Genomic DNA, 16,003 nt, shown 5'->3' with positions numbered 1-16,003 from the left:
ACTTCCGGGACCGCCCCTTCTTCGTGATGCAACTTCCTGCCCCTTTCCTAGGGCTGCCGGCGCGAGACGCCGTTGCCATGGCAGCGGTCGGGGCACCAGGCTAGGATTTGTAGGCGATCACAGGAGCAGCAGGCGCGCAGGGGACAGTTCATGAGCCGACCAGACACTGGGGCTGAGGCTGCAACGCAGGAGACTGGGGAGACGTCCTATATCACCCTCCGGACACTCTCCGCCCGCACCTCACGACCTTGGCTCCCCTCTCCTTTAGTCCTAAGGTGGGTTCCTCGCTCCCTCACATTGGCCTGTCCCTTTGGAGAGCCCCTTCCCCTCGAGACTGCCTTCTGAAAACCCCGCCTTCCTTCTCCCTTAAACTCCTCTTTTGCTTCAGGTCCACCTCCTCTATACCCCCTTCCCAAGTCCCAAGCCCTAATTCCCACTGGTCCCTTTTCCCGTGGGACTGCCTTTCTTAGGTTCCACCCTCTACCTCCCATAGTCCCGCCCTCAAGCCCCACAGACCATCTCAAATCAATACCTTTTCAGGTGCGTTCCTGCTGACCCTAGCTTCCCCGAGGCTCACCTCGAATCCCGCCCATTCCACTTCCTCTCCTGAGATACTGTCTTCTTTGTCCCGTCACCCCTCCCTCCCAGCTCCTGAATCCGGGCCGGCTTTTGCCCTGTCTGGATAGTTTAACAGTTTCTTCACCTGTGAAATGGAGCCCGGGTAGGAAGAGATGCCCTCCCAAGTGTCTTACCCTAGCCCTCTTACTCACACACACACACTCCATAGCTGGTTTATGTCATTGTTGTTATTATTAATGTAGAACGATGATAGCTAGGATTTATTGACCCTGTGCCAAACACTACATGCTTTACGTCATTTATTTCTTATAGCAACTTATTTACAGATGAGAACAGTGAAGTTTTGAGTTGGTGGAGTGGAAATCCAAACCCATTCTTGTTCCTTTACTAGTGCAGCTACTTATTCCTTTGTCTTCAGGTCCTTTATTATCCCCAGGGATCCAGGCAATTAGCAATCCTGAGTCAGAGGCTGACAACTCGTTTTAGAATTTCCAAAGTGTTTGATGACCTTGAATCTCAGCAGGGGCACTGGCCAGGAGGTAGGCAAGATCTTTTTTTTTTTTAAACGTTTATTTATTTTTGAGAGACAGAGACAGAATGCGAGCTGGGGAGGGGCAGGAAGATAGGGAGACTCAGAATCCTATGCAGGCTCTAGACTCTGAGCTGTTAGCACAGAGCCTGACGCAGGGCTCAAACCCAAGAACCTCGAGATGATGACCTGAAATGATGACCTGAGCCGAAGTCGGACGCTTAACAGTCTGGGCCACCCAGGCACCCCAGAGGTGGGCATAATCTTTACCAGAGGGGTAGGGTCCTATGGCTCAGAGAAGGAAAGAGCTTTCATGTTGAATGGGAGTGGAAGAAAGGCCCCTTCCCTTCTCTGCAAGTCAAAAGTCCACCTTAAGCATGAGGGAACTCAGAGGCAGGGTTAGCTGCTGCTCCTTCCTCAGGGCAATGTTAGCACAATTAGTGCCATCACCTATATGATCTCAGTCAGTACAGGGCTGGCAGCTTCAGGCTGAGGGTTCCACTCAAGACCCAGGAATTACAGAGAAAGCCCATGTCAAATGCTTCTTCACTTGACACAAAACTAAGTGGTTCTCAAAACACATTTGTAACTGCAAATCTCTAGTGTTCAGAAGAAAACGACGGGTGGTAACCTTGGATATTTTTCAGTGTTGTTTTCCTTTCACATATTACTGATGCTTTGGCATTTGTTCTACTTAACAGAACCAGAGTTCAGGAGTTGGTATCTCAAATGGTCCCAGATGGCAGCTATAGTTATTTGAGGGTGAACAGGTCAGTGTTTCTTTTTTTTTTTCAACGTTTATTTTTATTTTTGGGACAGAGAAAGACAGAGCATCAGAGCATGAACGGGGGAGGGGCAGAGAGAGAGGGAGACACAGAATCGGAAACAGGCTCCAGGCTCTGAGCCATCAGCCCAGAGCCTGATGCGGGGCTCGAACTCCCGGACCGCGAGATTGTGACCTGGCTGAAGTCGGACGCTTAACCGACTGCACCACCCAGGCGCCCCATAGGTCAGTGTTTCTTGATGTCTTCACAAGCAAGCTCCTGAGTTCCAGGTGCTTTGCCACCTGCCTATGCCTCCCACCAGGATGGGATTGCTTGCCTTATTTATTTCCTCCCTCCCATTCCAGGAAGGAAACCCAGAATCTTTCAGTCTGTTTTTTGTTTGTTTCTGCCTCATTCCTTGGGGATATAAATAAAATCTCACAGGTGGCAATATCTCACGAGAGGCGGTCACCACGGCAACATGAGTTTGCGGGATGTGGGCCAGTGTGTGTTTATGAGTGTTGTAGGGTGGATACTCATTGCCCCGTGGGTGGAACTGACAGAACTGACACACCAAAGACCTGCCCCCCGTAGGGGTCCTCAGAGGTGGTCCCTGGGGACAGGGCTCTGTGTGTCCTTCTCTGTCTGTATTCTTGACACAGTGCCCAGCATTCATAGGTGCTCAGTCACCATTTGCTTCGTGAACACACAGGATGTGACCCTCTATACCTGTACTGTCCAGTACAGTAGCCACCAGTCCATGTGGTGGTGCATTTGAAGATGGTGGCTGGTCCAAATTGAAATGTGCTGTGTCACATAGACACTGGATTTTGAGACCAAATGTGGAAAAGACTGTAAAATAATCTCCTTAATAATGTTATTTTGATTTCATGTTGGAGTGAGAGTATTTGGGGTTTATTAGGTTAAATAAAATATATAGTTAAAACTAACTTACCTGTTTCTTTTTACTTTTTTATGGCTAGTAGAAAATTTAAAATCCCATATAAGGCTAGCATTACAATTCTTTTGGACAGTGCTGCTCTAGAAGCAGCATGGCCTGAAGACAGAGCAGAAATGTTGGACTCAAGAATCCTAGCTCCCTGAGTGACCTCGGGTTAATCCCCTAACTTTCCAGAGCCTCAGGTTCCTCACCTGTGTAAAGGAGGCAGATTCAGGAAGTAACACACACTAGGTCCTTGTGGTCAGGGCCTAACACCATTAAAGTACAACCTCTGTGCTCAGGCTCAAGGTAGGTGGCCCCACATGTGCTTTCTCTCACTCCATTCCTCTAGCCTGGGACATCCTCTTCTTCTTCTGGGACAGGCTCCTCCCTGCCCCCACCCCACCCCAGGAAGTCTCGCCGAGTGCCCACTCACTCACTCTTGCCTTCATCCATTCCCAGACACTGAAGAGCTACTTGGGGCCAGCCCTGCACTGGATATAGGAAGCCAGGGACCCGGATGAGCCTCTGACCCTGAACCCCAGAGCCCACAGGCTAGTTTGACAGCCAGACATACTCAGGCATTCAGCTTCACTGGCAGGCACCTGTGCAGAGGTGAGGACAGGGCCCAAGTCCTCTGGGAAGCCAGAGAGGCCAGCTCAGCCCTCAGGAATCACCTCTGGGTGCCTTTGAGCATCCCAGGAGCTGTGGACACAAGCAGTCCCTCAGGTCTCTCAGCCCAGGTGGCCAGGTCATACCACAGTGAACTTAAAAGACAGTCCATGCACTTGTAGAGAAACAGACTGCTAACTACAAATAATTATTCAAATAATAATTCAGTGCCAGTGTGGTGTATGCTGGGAGGGAAAAGAACAGAGTGCTCTGAGAATGTGTAACAGGTGAACTCACCTGGCCTCGGGACCTGAAGGAAGGTGTCTTATCTAGAGAAAGTGTGGGAAGGTGAGGGCACATTCTGGATGGTAAAATGCTGAAGTGGGAACAGACCACACAGGGGCAGAGCCCAAGGAAGTGTTCCAGTGTTTATGCTGTAGAAAGCCATTCAAGAGTTCTAGGCTGGGGGGTGAGTTGCTTTTTAAATGATCACTCTGGCCATATACAGAATGAATGGACGAGGTGGTGCTGGGCAGAGGGACAAGGGTGACTCCTAAGGGAGGCGGTGGTGGTGGTCTAGAGAGAAGATGGGGTGTGGAGCAGCACTAACGAACACGGTGGTGGGTTCTCAGTGTGGTCTGGACACAGGATTGGCAGCACTAGGCGCTTGGATGTGAGGGTAAAGGAAGGGAGTACAAGGAAGTGTCCAGTTGCACATAGTGGGGGTGCCATTTTCTGAGATGAGTGAGGTTGGGGTAGAAATAGGTTGGAGGAAGAGAAACTTCTGTACCAGGCCTGGACTTGCTGGGAATCAGGGAAACCAACCATGACCTAAATACTGCCCAAGCAGCCCATGCAGGGAAGGGAAGAGCTATGGTACAAGGAAGTGCTTTCTGCTGCTAAGAAACCCACAAAGGACAAGAGACCCTGCTGCAGGGTGGGGAAGAACCAGGGCTGCCCAGCTCTGAACAGAGGGAAGAGGGTGAAACTGGCAGGGCATGCGATGAGCCACTGGAGGGGCAGGACAGTGTCATGCTTCTCCACCTTCTGAGTCAAGGACCAGGGACCATTTGTCACTTTCTTCAGATGTCCTCAGATTCCAGAGATGGACAAGAAGCATTCTGTATGGGCTGCAGGGGGAAAGGGGACATATAGAAGGCAGGCAGTGGCTCCAGACAAGGATGGTCTTTGTTGCTGCTACTGCTAATAATAGTAATCACAAGAATAATGTTTATTATTGCTTGAGCACTTTTACTGGTGTCTTGCCCTAGAGGATGGTCAGGGAGGGCTTCCTGAAGGAGGTGATATCCAGGAAGCCCAAAGGATGAGAGGAATTAGCGGGGTGATGGGAATTGAATGGGGAAAGCATGATATAGACAGAGAGACAGATTGGGCCCAGGTTTAGAAATGAGTGCTGGCACTTGAACTGCTGTTTGGAGCTGATGGTGGTTGGGACGCAGAGTATGGCGGTGGGGGAGATGTGGCCAGAGGTGGCCTTTCTCCCAAGGGAGTCCTGAGGGGGTGTTGGCCGGTGTGACATGCTCGGGTCGGGTTTGGCCCAGATCTCTAGAGCTGAAGTGCGTCACTTGGAGGGATGAGACCTGCGGCCCTGCTGGAAGATGCTGCAGCTGTCCAGGCAGGAGCTGACAGTGGCCCAGCATGATCCAGCCCTTCCTGTCACCCTGTAACTACCACTCTCTTTTAGGTGTCAGTTGCCTGTTCAGTGGTTTGCTCAGGGAGAGAAGGACTATAGGTACTTGTTCATAGCTGTATCTGCCCAGCCTTTAGCAGGGGTCTGGCACACCTGGGCCCTTGGAGGGACTCCTGGAGCTATGGAATTGGCAGTGTGGGCATCGCGTTGGGGGGATGAGAGGGACTTTGGTAAAGTCTACCCACCAGCAGGTACCAAAGGGCCCATGACCCAGGCCTGGGAAAGACTTTTCCCCAGGGTCTAGGTTGGACTTTCGGCCTAAGAACGGGGCAGATCGGGGTTTTAGGAAGTTTCCTCCAGCAGCAGCCACATGGCTCTGGCTAACGGGGATCCTCTCTGCTCAGCAGGAGCCACGAGGATGGCGCACTTGCTGGGCAGCCAGTCCTGCATGGACAGCCTGCGCAAGGACCTCACCGACTTACAGGGCGCCATTGTGGATGTGTTCTCTCGTGCTGGGCCTGTGCGCTTCCCCTCCTGGAAGTTCCCTGACCGTGTGGCTTGCGACCTGGACATGGTGGCCCTGCTAGAGCACTATGACCATGTGCCAGGTGACCCCGAGTTCACGCAGCTGTCCCATGCTGTTCTGCTGGAGCTGGTCATCGACAGGTGAGGGCCCCACCAAACCTGGTGATCTCAGGATGCTGGCATCTGCCCCTTAAACCAGTAGACCAGCCTTGGGATCCCCCTCAGCAGGGATAATGTTGGTGACAATAATCACCTTTAACTGAGTACCTGTCAGGAGGCTGGTCAGTTCAAGGCCCTCATAGTGATCTCTTCTGTCACGTGCTGTACTTTCCTATCGTGCCTGCCTCAGGGGGTTGCCAGCAACCTCCCCCCCCCACCCCCCCCCCCCCCCCGCGACCCCACCACAACAACTGCCTCTCCAGCTGCCGTCGCTGCCTCCTCAGGGTTTCTGTGCCTTGGGGACACCACGGCTGCTGCTCAGAGTTTCCATCCCAGGCTCTTTTTCCTGGTGTCTTGTGGGCTATGCTATTCTCTGTGTCACAAGGTCAGACATGGGATATGTTTTTCCAGATTCTGGCCCTGCTGGGAAGAGGCCAGCAGATTGCCCTGAAGCCCCTCCACTTCCACACAATCATTAAACGTAACATGGTCATCAGGCTTCCACTTCCTGGGGCCCGAAACCCAGGCTCCCTGTGCTCCAAATCCATACACGTACCGAAGTCATGGGGGCCTGACAGGCAAGGACACCAGCGGTCTGGGGATGACCCCCCAGTATGAAAGCATTATTTGGAGCCTGTGAAAGGCTAAACACGGATAAGCACAGAACACACCTTCCTTTCTCTGTGCCTTTACATACACTGTGCCCTCTGCTCGAGCACCCCTGCCCAGCCCTTCCTGGTCCGGCCAAGCCCCACTCATCCATCAAGGCCCAGTCTACCTATGCCCCTGGGGAAGCTGTTGCTGACATGTCTTCTCCACTCCCTCTGTCAAGGCCATGCTCTGTCTTCTTTCCAGGCTCTTCCCCCTGCCCCCCCCCCCCCCGCCCCGCCAGTGCTGCCCAGCCCTGCAGCAGACACAGCTGTCCCCATTCACAGAGGAAGACACCTTGGCCCAGAAAGGGGTGGGCCCTGGAGGCATTTGGTGCATCCTCCCCAGGCCTTCTCTGCCCAAGGCCCCGATGGGTTTAGGATGACCCTTCTGCACTCGGAACAAGAGAAGGTGGCTTACCTGCCCAGTATGCTCTGTAAACATAATTCCTCTTCCTTTAAAATAGCTTGGTTCCCATGCAGATCCAAGCTCATCCTTCTAATGCCTCTCTTCCTTAAAAGTAGCCTGACTCTAATTTTGAACACTGAGGTTAACATAGACACCCAGCTGTCTTCATGTGTCCCATGTCACAGGAGCAGCTTGCCCTGCAGGAGACCCTGACTAGAATCAGGAAACTCCAGGGCACGCCTGCCCTGCATGCTCGCCCTGAAGCTGTGGGCAGGCCCTTTCCCCTCTCAGAGTCTCTGCTCTGTCCTCTGTAAGGTGAAGGCTCTGAGCCATGTGATGTAATGCAGCCACCCACCCAGCACCTTCCGAGCACTCACAGCACAACTGAAGCAAGACCCTGTCTCCCAGAGCATCCCAGTGTAGTGGGGAACAGCCAGGTAGCAGTGCTGTTACCCAGGAAGCCTGGAAAAGGCCCCCAAGCACAGCCCTGAGGGAGGGCTTCCTAGAGGAAGTGGCTCTTGGATTGGGTTTGAAGCTGGTCCAGTAGAGCACATTTTAAGGCCCTCTAAGTCCTCAGAGCCAGAGGCTGCTAGTTGCATGGTGTGTAGGCATGCCTGCACCAGACTCTACCCTAGCTGACCCTCCCGTCTCTGCCCACAGGCTCCTGTTGCTGCTTCAGAGCTGTGCCAGCTACTTGGAGAACCTTGGTTCAGAGCAAACGGTGCCCTCTGCCCAGGCCATGGGGCGCTGCATGTCTGTGGGGCTCACAGCGCGGTGCTTTTGGAACAGCCTACTGAGGCTGGGCATGCTCTACAAGCAGGCAGCCCCACAGGTGGGTTGGCTCCCCCCCACTCCCCAACCATGGCCACCCTCATACCTGCCGCAGTCCCAGCTTCCTTGCACACCATGTGTGTACCACATCCTTTGCTGGCCCCATGCTTCCTGAAGGAGATAGTATCAACTCTGGAGCCTTCCTATCAATGCCAAATACAGTACGCAGTTAGCAATGCAGGCCTCAGGGGTCATGTCTGGGCTACCTGGCTCTGCTCTTTATGCATGGGACTTTGGGGAAAATCCCTACCTACTCTGAACCTCAGTTTGTTCATCTGTACAGTGGGAATAATAGCAATTCCTACCTCTCGGGGCGTTGTTGGGTAATACTGTTAATGTTAGCCCCGTTTGTTATGGCTTATCTCGTAATCTTCACAAATCCCCAGTGAAGGGGAGGAAAGGAAACAGGGGGGAGGAAAGGAAACAGGGAGGAAAGGAAAACTGCGAGCAGCTACGGTGACCTGACAGCAAGCAAGTCCACTAGGCAAGACCCCAGTAACTGGCAGCTGCAGCTTCACTGTTAGACACCTAATGCCATGCATGTAACTACACGGAGCCTAGGGCAGGGGGCAGCAGAGAAGGGGCCTTGGCTTGGTAAATTGAGCCAGTAGAAAGGAGAAGTTTCTCTCTCTCATTCACATTGGTGTCAGATAATGAGGGTCTGAATATCAGGAGAGGCTGTCACAATATCCCCAGGAAACTGGTCACCTTCCAGGCCTGTCTCCCTCATCTGCTTTCCCTTTCTTTTCCTGACCACAGAAAAGGGTAAGCCAAGGGGAGACCCTCACCTCCAAGCCCACAGCCAAGGGTGAGCCAGCCAGGAGCCCTGAATTTGTGACTGCCAAGTTCATCAAGCCCCCCTCCCCAATGCCGGGCTCGCCCCAGACCTGCCAGGAGCCAGACAGCCTCCCTGCCAGAGTATCCCTGCAATGTCCAGCCAGGACCATCAAGAACAGTAGGAGCGTCCACTCCCAGACTGTGGAGACGGCCCTGGTGCCCTGTGATGCATGCATCAGTGTCCAGGGAAGCCTGCGGGAGGTGGGCAACATGGTCATCAGCCTATGTCAGAGCCAGAACTTGCCCTCGTCCTTAGGCCAGTTCCAGCAGCTGGTGCAGGACAACATGGGGCTCAGGCCGCTGCCGGCCGCCACCATGGGCCACTGGGCGGCAGAGCAGAGCAAAGACCTGACACGCCTCAGTAAGCATGTGGGGGCCCTCGCTCAGCTTGTTGGGCCCCTTAGGGCCCAGCTGGAGGAGGCTGAGGGCCAGAAGGATGGACTGAGGAAGCAGGTGGGCGAGCTGGAGAAGGCACTGCAGCAGGAGCAGGGGGAACGGCGGCGACAGGCAGATGAAGCCGCGCAGCACCTGGTGGAGTGGGAGCGCAACAAGCAGCAACTGCTCACAGGTCTGTGCCCCAGATCCCGGACCCTTAGTGCCCAAGGCTCTGCTATGGCCTTAGCGCGGGCTCTCCCAGAAGCAGCCCCCACAACAGGGCTGCAGGTATCAGTAGTCGGTGTAAAGAAACCCAGGCTAAGGAGTGGGCAAGAGACACAGAGGGAAGGCAACTCATCAAGCTGGTGACACTGCAGGCAACTGGAGCTTGATCCCAACGGGGAACACTGGAGCTGGTGGTATAGAACACGCACCTCAGAGCTGCCCCATAGGAGGGTGAGGGAGCCAGGGAATTAATCCACTCACTCTGGTGTCGCTGAAGTAGCTCCTGGCAGAGCTACTCCCCTGGCACCTCCAGCCAGCAGAGCAGCCTCTTTGGCTTCAGTGGAAGCCGTCAGGCAAAGGTACAGCTATGGCACCAGAAATGGGCCAGCACCCACTGATGCGGTGTGGCCTGACGGATTTGGGCAAGCCACTGCCTTTTCTCAGCCTGTTGCCTCTGTGGAGGACACTAAGGCCCAGAGATGTATAGAAGCATGGCAGTCAGCCAGTAGATAGGGTAAATGGGGGCCCAGGCCTCCTGGCATCTCCCTAGAGCTTCTACAAGCTCAGGGAGCCCCTCTGCACGGCAACAGCTGCCACTGCTTTGCAGGGTACACTGGGTGTGAAGGCACTGGCCGGGGCCAAGGGAGCCTCTGAAAGACCCCTCTCTCTCGGCTGCCATAGAAACAAGTGACCTCAGGATGAAGGTGGCCACCCTGGAGAGGGAGCTGAAGCAGCAACAGGAGTCCATGCAGGCTGTGGGTGAGGAGTCCCATCGTGTGGCCCTGAACCCCGTGCCATGTGCTCGGTGGTGCAGCAGGATGAGCACTCTCCATCTCTGTCCCCTGGGCTTCTGGGGCAGAGAAAGGGAACCACAAGGAGAGTGGGCCTGACTGGCCACGCTGTTGGGTGATGGCCAGAGTTGGGGTGCCACCTCCCGCCCAAAGAGCACCTTCTATTTTCACAACCCACTTCAGGCAGTGTTCAGGGCCCCATTTTGTGGCTGAGGACACTGAGACCCAGAGATGAGACCCCTCCGCACCCCACCTCAGGTCCCATCCGGGTCAGAGGCAGCACAGGGACTTGCACCCAGGCTTCCCTGCACTACCCTTTCCCATGCCCACCCAATCCTGCAGAGACCAAGGCCCAGCAGCTTCAAGAGGAGGCCGAGCGCAGGGCAGAGGCCGAGAGGCAGGTACACCGGCTGGAGGAGCAGGTGCAGGTGCTGGCAGGGCGGCTGGATGGGGCCAGCCAGCAGATCCGCTGGGCCAGCACAGAGCTGGACAAGGAGAAAGCCCGAGTTGACAGCATGGTCCGCCACCAGGAGGTGAGGCCCCCAGCACCTGAGGGTATCTGCAACGTGGGCTGCAGGAAGAGAGAGCTCCATTGGTGGGGTATGGGGGGTTATCCGTGTAGGGTACCTACTCCCCAGCATGCACCCAGGTTGTTTGATTTTTACCAAGAGTCTGAGCCTTTCCCTGAGCCCTGGGCCCTGGGGAAACAGTGATCCAGGAACAGATATAGCCAAAGGAGGCCTTGTTCTGGAGGAGCTCCCCACCCAGTGAGGACAAGCAGTTGGGCCACCGTAGTTCTGCTGCCAGATGGCTAACAGGGGCAGGAAAAGTACTGCAGGAGTACAGAGGGACAAGCACATCTGCCTGTGGGAGTCCAGGATGGCTTCTGGGAGGAAGTGGCCTTTAAACTGGATGCCAAGGGCTGGTGATTAGTCCATCAGTCAGAGGAAGGATAGGGAGGGCAAGGGTGAGCCGAAGCCCAGAATACAGCTGTGCCCTCGGCATAGGGACCTTGCAGGAACCCTCAAGAGTATGGCTGAGGGAGCAAGTAACCTGCCACCTAGAGAAAGGGATAGGTCTGGGGACTGTCCTGACTGTTCTTAGTCTCAGAGGCTCATTTGGGAAGCCAAGACCCCAGGTGGAAGTCCCCAGCATCAGGCATGGCCCAGTATGGGAAAGCCTGTCAACTGCAAGCAGGTGCTTTTCTCAGTGCCCTGCAAACAGTCATGGTCACCGTGCAAAAGGTGTGTGTAGTGATCCAGATGGTAGGTTTCAGCCTCTGGAGCCCTCTTGTTCTTATTCCTCATCACAACAGAAGGAGGCAGATACTCTTGTCATATCCCTATTTTATGGATAAGGAAACAGGCTCAGTGAGATTAAGGAAATTGCCAAAGCTGCACAGCTAGCCAGAGGTAGAGCCAGGACTCAGAACGGACCAGCTTTGGTTCTTCCTGCTTTGCACTCAGTGGGTGTCAGGAAATGTGGGTCCCAAGTGACATGGGCTGATGGGACACTGAAGACCTAAGGAGAAGAAGAAAAGCATATTGCCCAGAATGCCTCTCCGAGTGGAGACTGTGACTGTAAAGAAGGGGGCGAGACTGATAATGAATTGGCCAACTGCTCTACAAAGGGGCAGCGGTCTGCAGGTTGGGGGGCTTGGCCCTGACTGGCCTGGGGGTATACATTAGGGTATACAGCTGTGTTCCCTGTGCCCCTTCTTCTGCATGCTTGTGCACAGCCTCCCCTCTACACAGGCAGGGCACAAGGGAGAGGGCTTGGAGGGTCAAAGATACCATAGCCTTCTTTGTACCAGCCGGCTGGGCCTCACCCGCCTGCCCACCCCGGCTCAGTCCCTGCAGTCCAAACAGCGAGCCCTGCTGCAGCAGCTGGACAGCCTGGACCAGGAACGTGAGGAGTTGCGGGGCAGCCTGGACGAGGCCGAGGCCCAGCGGGCCCACGTGGAGGAGCAGCTGCAGAATGTACGGAGCGAGAGGGAGCAGGGGCAGAGCCAGCTCCTGGCCCAGCAGGTGGGAGCAGGCAAGGCAAGGGTGTGGGATGGCTCTTCCCTTTCACCAGAGGGTATCCAGCCAGCTGAGTGCCTGTGGGCCAGTCCCCTGTCTGGAAGGGAAGGGGGTGTCCCCAGGGGAGTCAGGAGCCATTCCTTGGACAAGACGAGGCTCTCCCTGCCCCAGGAGCTACTGCAGAGCCTGCAGCGGGAGAAGCAAAGCCTGGAGCAGACCACAACAGATCTGCAGTTGACCATATCGGGGATGGAACAGGAGCTCGTGGAGCTGAGGGAGCGGGAGCGACTGCTGGTGGCCTTCCCAGACCTGCACAGACCCATCGAGGCCCAGATCCCAAGTAGGGACCCAGAGGTGGTGGAAAGGGCATATCAGGGCCCGGACGGGCAGCTGAGGGTTCACCTGGGCAAGACACTGGGTCTGCAACTCCCCAGCCTGCAGCGTGGCCCCTACCGAGTTCCCAGGACACACAGTGCATCATCCACTCTGTGTAGATGGGGACACAGAAGCCCAGAGGTGAGGTGACCGCCCACTGTCACACAGCTGAGTCCAATGTACAGTTGTAACACCGCAGCCTGTGTTCTTTACCATGTCACATGCCAGTCCTTGCTCAACTTCCTCGTGTCCCCCATCCTGGTGTCTCCCCAAACCACACCACGGAGCCAGCTCCAGGGGTACAGCCCCAGTTGTCCAGTGTCATGCAGCCCATGGCACAGGAGTGCTAGTTACCCATCTTAGCAGAGGACTGGATGCCAGGCAACCTGGGTTCTCATTCCAGCCCCTCCAGCCCTCACCCAAATGGATGGGGGTGAATCCATTTGCAAGGCTGCCAGGAAGATCCACAATTTAGTGGTCCTGAGCACTGTGTTCCAGGCCCTTCCATTGTCCCTTCATCTGCCCCACAAGGCGGGCAAGAGCCCTTTTACAAACCGTGAAACTGAGAACCACAGCAAGCAACAACTTGCTCAGGTTCATAGAGTCAGAGAAGAAACCTCCATCCCCCAAGTGGTGAGAAAGAACGTCTTTGCTGAATTCCTGTGACTCATACCCAAGAAGAGCTGGCTGTGTGACTTTGGACAGCTCACTGTCTCTGGCCCTCTGAAAACAGGCGGCTTTGGCAGAGATTCACTCTCTTGCCTAGTTACAAAGTCTTCAGTGAGCTGGAGGTCCCACCCAGCTGTCAGATTCTACAATGCTGCAGTCACCTCCCAGCAAGTAGGGGTGGGAAACAGAGACAAGGCCTCAGGAGAAGGAAGATGAGGTGGAAGGCTCAGTGCACTCACTGACTGTGCTCAGCTCACCTGTGCTTGCCAGGCCACCAACCCAAGCCATACCTCAGCTGGCATGTGTGCCCTCTGAGGTCCTGTTCCACGGGTTGGGGTGAGGTACCAGAGAGCTTGTCTCCATAGGCTCCGGCAATGTTACAGACGACATGGAGAGGCAGGTGCAGGCCAACGACATCCGCATCTGGGTCCTGCAGGAGGAGAATGGGCGGCTCCAGTCTATGCTGTCCAAAATCCGGGAAGTAGCCCAGCAGGGCGGCCTTAAGGTGGGCATCCTGGCTCCCCAACCTGAGAGGGACGACCCTTGCAGACTTGGAGGAGGTACCTAACTGGCAGGTCTTCAGACCCCACCCTGGGAACCTGTTGAAAGCCTGCCTCATCACGTGGCTTACACAGGTTTCAAGCAGGCATGAGAGTGTTACAGTGCCTGCCAGCTCCGAATTTCCCCCTCCAGTCCTTGGTACCTTTATTTCAAGTGCAACCTGGAGCTTGTCAGAAAGCAAAACGTCCCACACTTACTGCAGCTGGGGTAGCCCTGGAAGGCTTCCCAAACCCTGCCCCTCAGAGGAAGGGTGTGGGTACAGGTTTGGGCCCTCCCTCTCCTCCATGGTGATGATACCCTCTCTGAACAGTACAGAGAATTTCCTGAGCCTTTCTGACATTGGTTTTTTTTGCAGCTGATTCCACAGGACCAGTTCTGGGCCCCTCACAACAAGGGCATCCACGGAGCAGCGCCCCTGGCCCAGGCCCAGAACGCATCCCCAGGGTGAGTAAGGCTTTGCCAGAGGTGGGGCAGATAGGTGGGCTGGTCCCCCTCACTCAGAGGGGATCTTGCCATCTGGTCCTCCCTCAGGCCCCCGGACAGGCAGCACCTGCCCAGCAGCAGGACAGCCAGTGCGGGCAGGACCCTACCGTGCCAGCTCCGGACATCCCCACCTCAGCAGCCCTGCAGCCGGTCCAGCAAGCCCTCCTTGGAGGACATGACCCACTCGACCAACTATGCTCAGAACCCCATCCGGGCCTTGGCCAGGCTGAGGAGGAGACTGTCACCAGGCCAACGCCAGGCCAGCCCTGCACATCAGCCCCAGGAGCGGCCCACGTAGCCTGCTGTGGGGTGGGGCTAGAGGGCAGGTGTCTGGCAACCCACTCAATGTAATAAAGCCTTGGCCATCTGCCCACAGCAACCTTGATCTCAAAGGCCTGGCTGAGCCAGGGGAAGAGTCCTTCCTTACCCTTTCTGGGCAGGGACCACCTAGTCCCCAGTCATGCAGGTCACCTGCCAGGAGAGGCCTGGCACACTGTGGGCCCTCAGTAAATGGGTGCTACCTGCCTCTGTCCTGACAGGGCAATGGGAGAAGAGGGCACACCAAGGACAGAAAGAAGCTCCAGTACCTGGGCCAGGTGAAAGGCCCACAGCAAGGGCAAAAGGGTGATGTGGAGTCGGTGATTCCTACCAATGAAGAGCAAGGTCAGGGTAGGGGGTATGTCAGGGAAGGAGAGCAGCTGCCAAGGTAGGCCCAGTGAGGATGTATGAGGCAGAAGGGTGTCAGAGAACAGGGTCCCGGCTCTGGGCTCACAGAAGCAGGCAAAGGGCAGGGAAGCCTTCCCCAGCCCCAGACTGGGCCTGGGACCTCCTGCCCCAGCTCTGAATCTGGGATGAGGACATTAAGGACCCAAGAAAGGCAGCCCTCCTTTTACCGAGGATCTGTTCACCTTCAAGAAATGTAGGCGTTTTCTAAATCCAGGAGGTTGGATTCCTAGAAGGCAGGGCAAGGCCTCATCTAATCAGACACCCAGCAAGCCCTGGCTTCCCAGGCCTGTCTCCTAAGACCTGGGCATAGATGCTACCAGCCACAACAGGCCCATGGTCCAGTTTTCCTCACAAAGCCTCCAGCCTGCCCTAAGTTACCTCATCAGTGAAGGATAAGCTCTAAGGCCTTACCGAGGACTTCTCAGGGTAGGCACTCTCAGCTTCCTGTGACATTTTACCCTGGTGAGGAGGCCAGCACATAGTGTGCCTCAATTTACAGAGAAGGGTTGAGAGGGGCCATGTGTGTAGCTCATGTAGTGACATGGCCACTGTCTGCCCGACTCTCGCTTCTGTGGAGCCCGGCGGTCCTGGGATGCCCTGGCCCTGTCCCTTATAGGTGAGAGCCAGCCCTTGGGGTGGGATCCCTGAGGTAGGAGGCATGGGCCCCAGGGGGAGGACCTGTCACAGCTCAGCTCCCCTCTGCTCACAGTTCTGTAGGTCAGAAGTCCAGGCCCTGTGGCTGGGTTCTCCATTCAGGATCTTAGAAGACTCACATCAAAGTATCTGCCAGGTTACATTCCTTTCTGACAGTTCTGGGAAAGAACCCATTCCTAGGCTCATTCTGATTGTTGGAGGAATTCCGATTCTTGCAGCTATAGGACTGAGGTCCACTTCTTTGCTGGCCACTGGCAGCAGGGGCCACTCTTAGCTCTTAGAGGCTGTCTGTCTTCCTTGCCCCCTCTGTCTTTAAGTCAGCAACAGAGAATTTCTCATGCATTGAATGCCCTTCCTGCTTCAACTTTTGACTTCTTCTTCTTCCATCAACTAGAGAAAACTCTCTGCTTCTAATGGGCTCTCGTGTTAGGTTAGGCCCTCTTGGATACTTTCTCTACCTTAAAGTCAACTGTGCCATATAACATAACCTAATCATGGGAATTAAATCCATTAGACTCATAGTTGCAGGTTTATAACAGGGGATGTTCAGGAGGGCTGGGAGATCTTGGGGCCCATTTTAGAATCCACCTCCCACACAGTAGAGCCCAAAGTGACTCTTCTGTCTTAAAACATCCACACA

At 55.2% G+C, this 16,003-nt stretch overlaps 1 protein-coding gene across 16 annotated transcripts; it reads left to right on the top strand.

The window, feature by feature from the left end:
- The first annotated feature begins 62 nt into the window (after positions 1-62).
- On the top strand, positions 63-14,368 carry CCDC157 (coiled-coil domain containing 157). Of its 16 annotated transcripts, XM_027050782.2 has the most exons (15): positions 68-275; positions 1,016-1,118; positions 1,810-1,878; positions 3,008-3,121; positions 3,275-3,427; positions 5,483-5,741; positions 7,476-7,647; positions 8,406-9,051; positions 9,765-9,842; positions 10,217-10,407; positions 11,725-11,901; positions 12,067-12,235; positions 13,305-13,444; positions 13,856-13,944; positions 14,032-14,368. In XM_027050782.2, the coding sequence occupies exons 6-15, from the start codon at positions 5,494-5,496 to the stop codon at positions 14,279-14,281; spliced, it is 2,160 nt and encodes a 719-aa protein (XP_026906583.2). In that variant the 5' UTR covers positions 68-275; positions 1,016-1,118; positions 1,810-1,878; positions 3,008-3,121; positions 3,275-3,427; positions 5,483-5,493; the 3' UTR covers positions 14,282-14,368. The 16 variants fall into 16 exon arrangements, with proteins under 16 accessions (XP_026906593.2, XP_026906592.2, XP_026906580.2 ...); XM_027050792.2 differs by lacking the exon at positions 3,008-3,121 and having other exon boundaries at positions 63-275; positions 11,725-11,853; XM_027050791.2 differs by lacking the exon at positions 3,008-3,121 and having other exon boundaries at positions 64-275; positions 11,734-11,901.
- The last annotated feature ends 1,635 nt before the right edge of the window (positions 14,369-16,003 follow it).

The sequence above is a fragment of the Acinonyx jubatus genome, chromosome D3 (assembly GCF_027475565.1).
Source record: "Acinonyx jubatus isolate Ajub_Pintada_27869175 chromosome D3, VMU_Ajub_asm_v1.0, whole genome shotgun sequence".
Lineage (NCBI taxonomy): Eukaryota > Metazoa > Chordata > Mammalia > Carnivora > Felidae > Acinonyx > Acinonyx jubatus.
The sequence above is the reverse complement of the archived record's forward strand: the minus strand, read 5'-3'. Positions and strand labels throughout refer to the sequence as shown.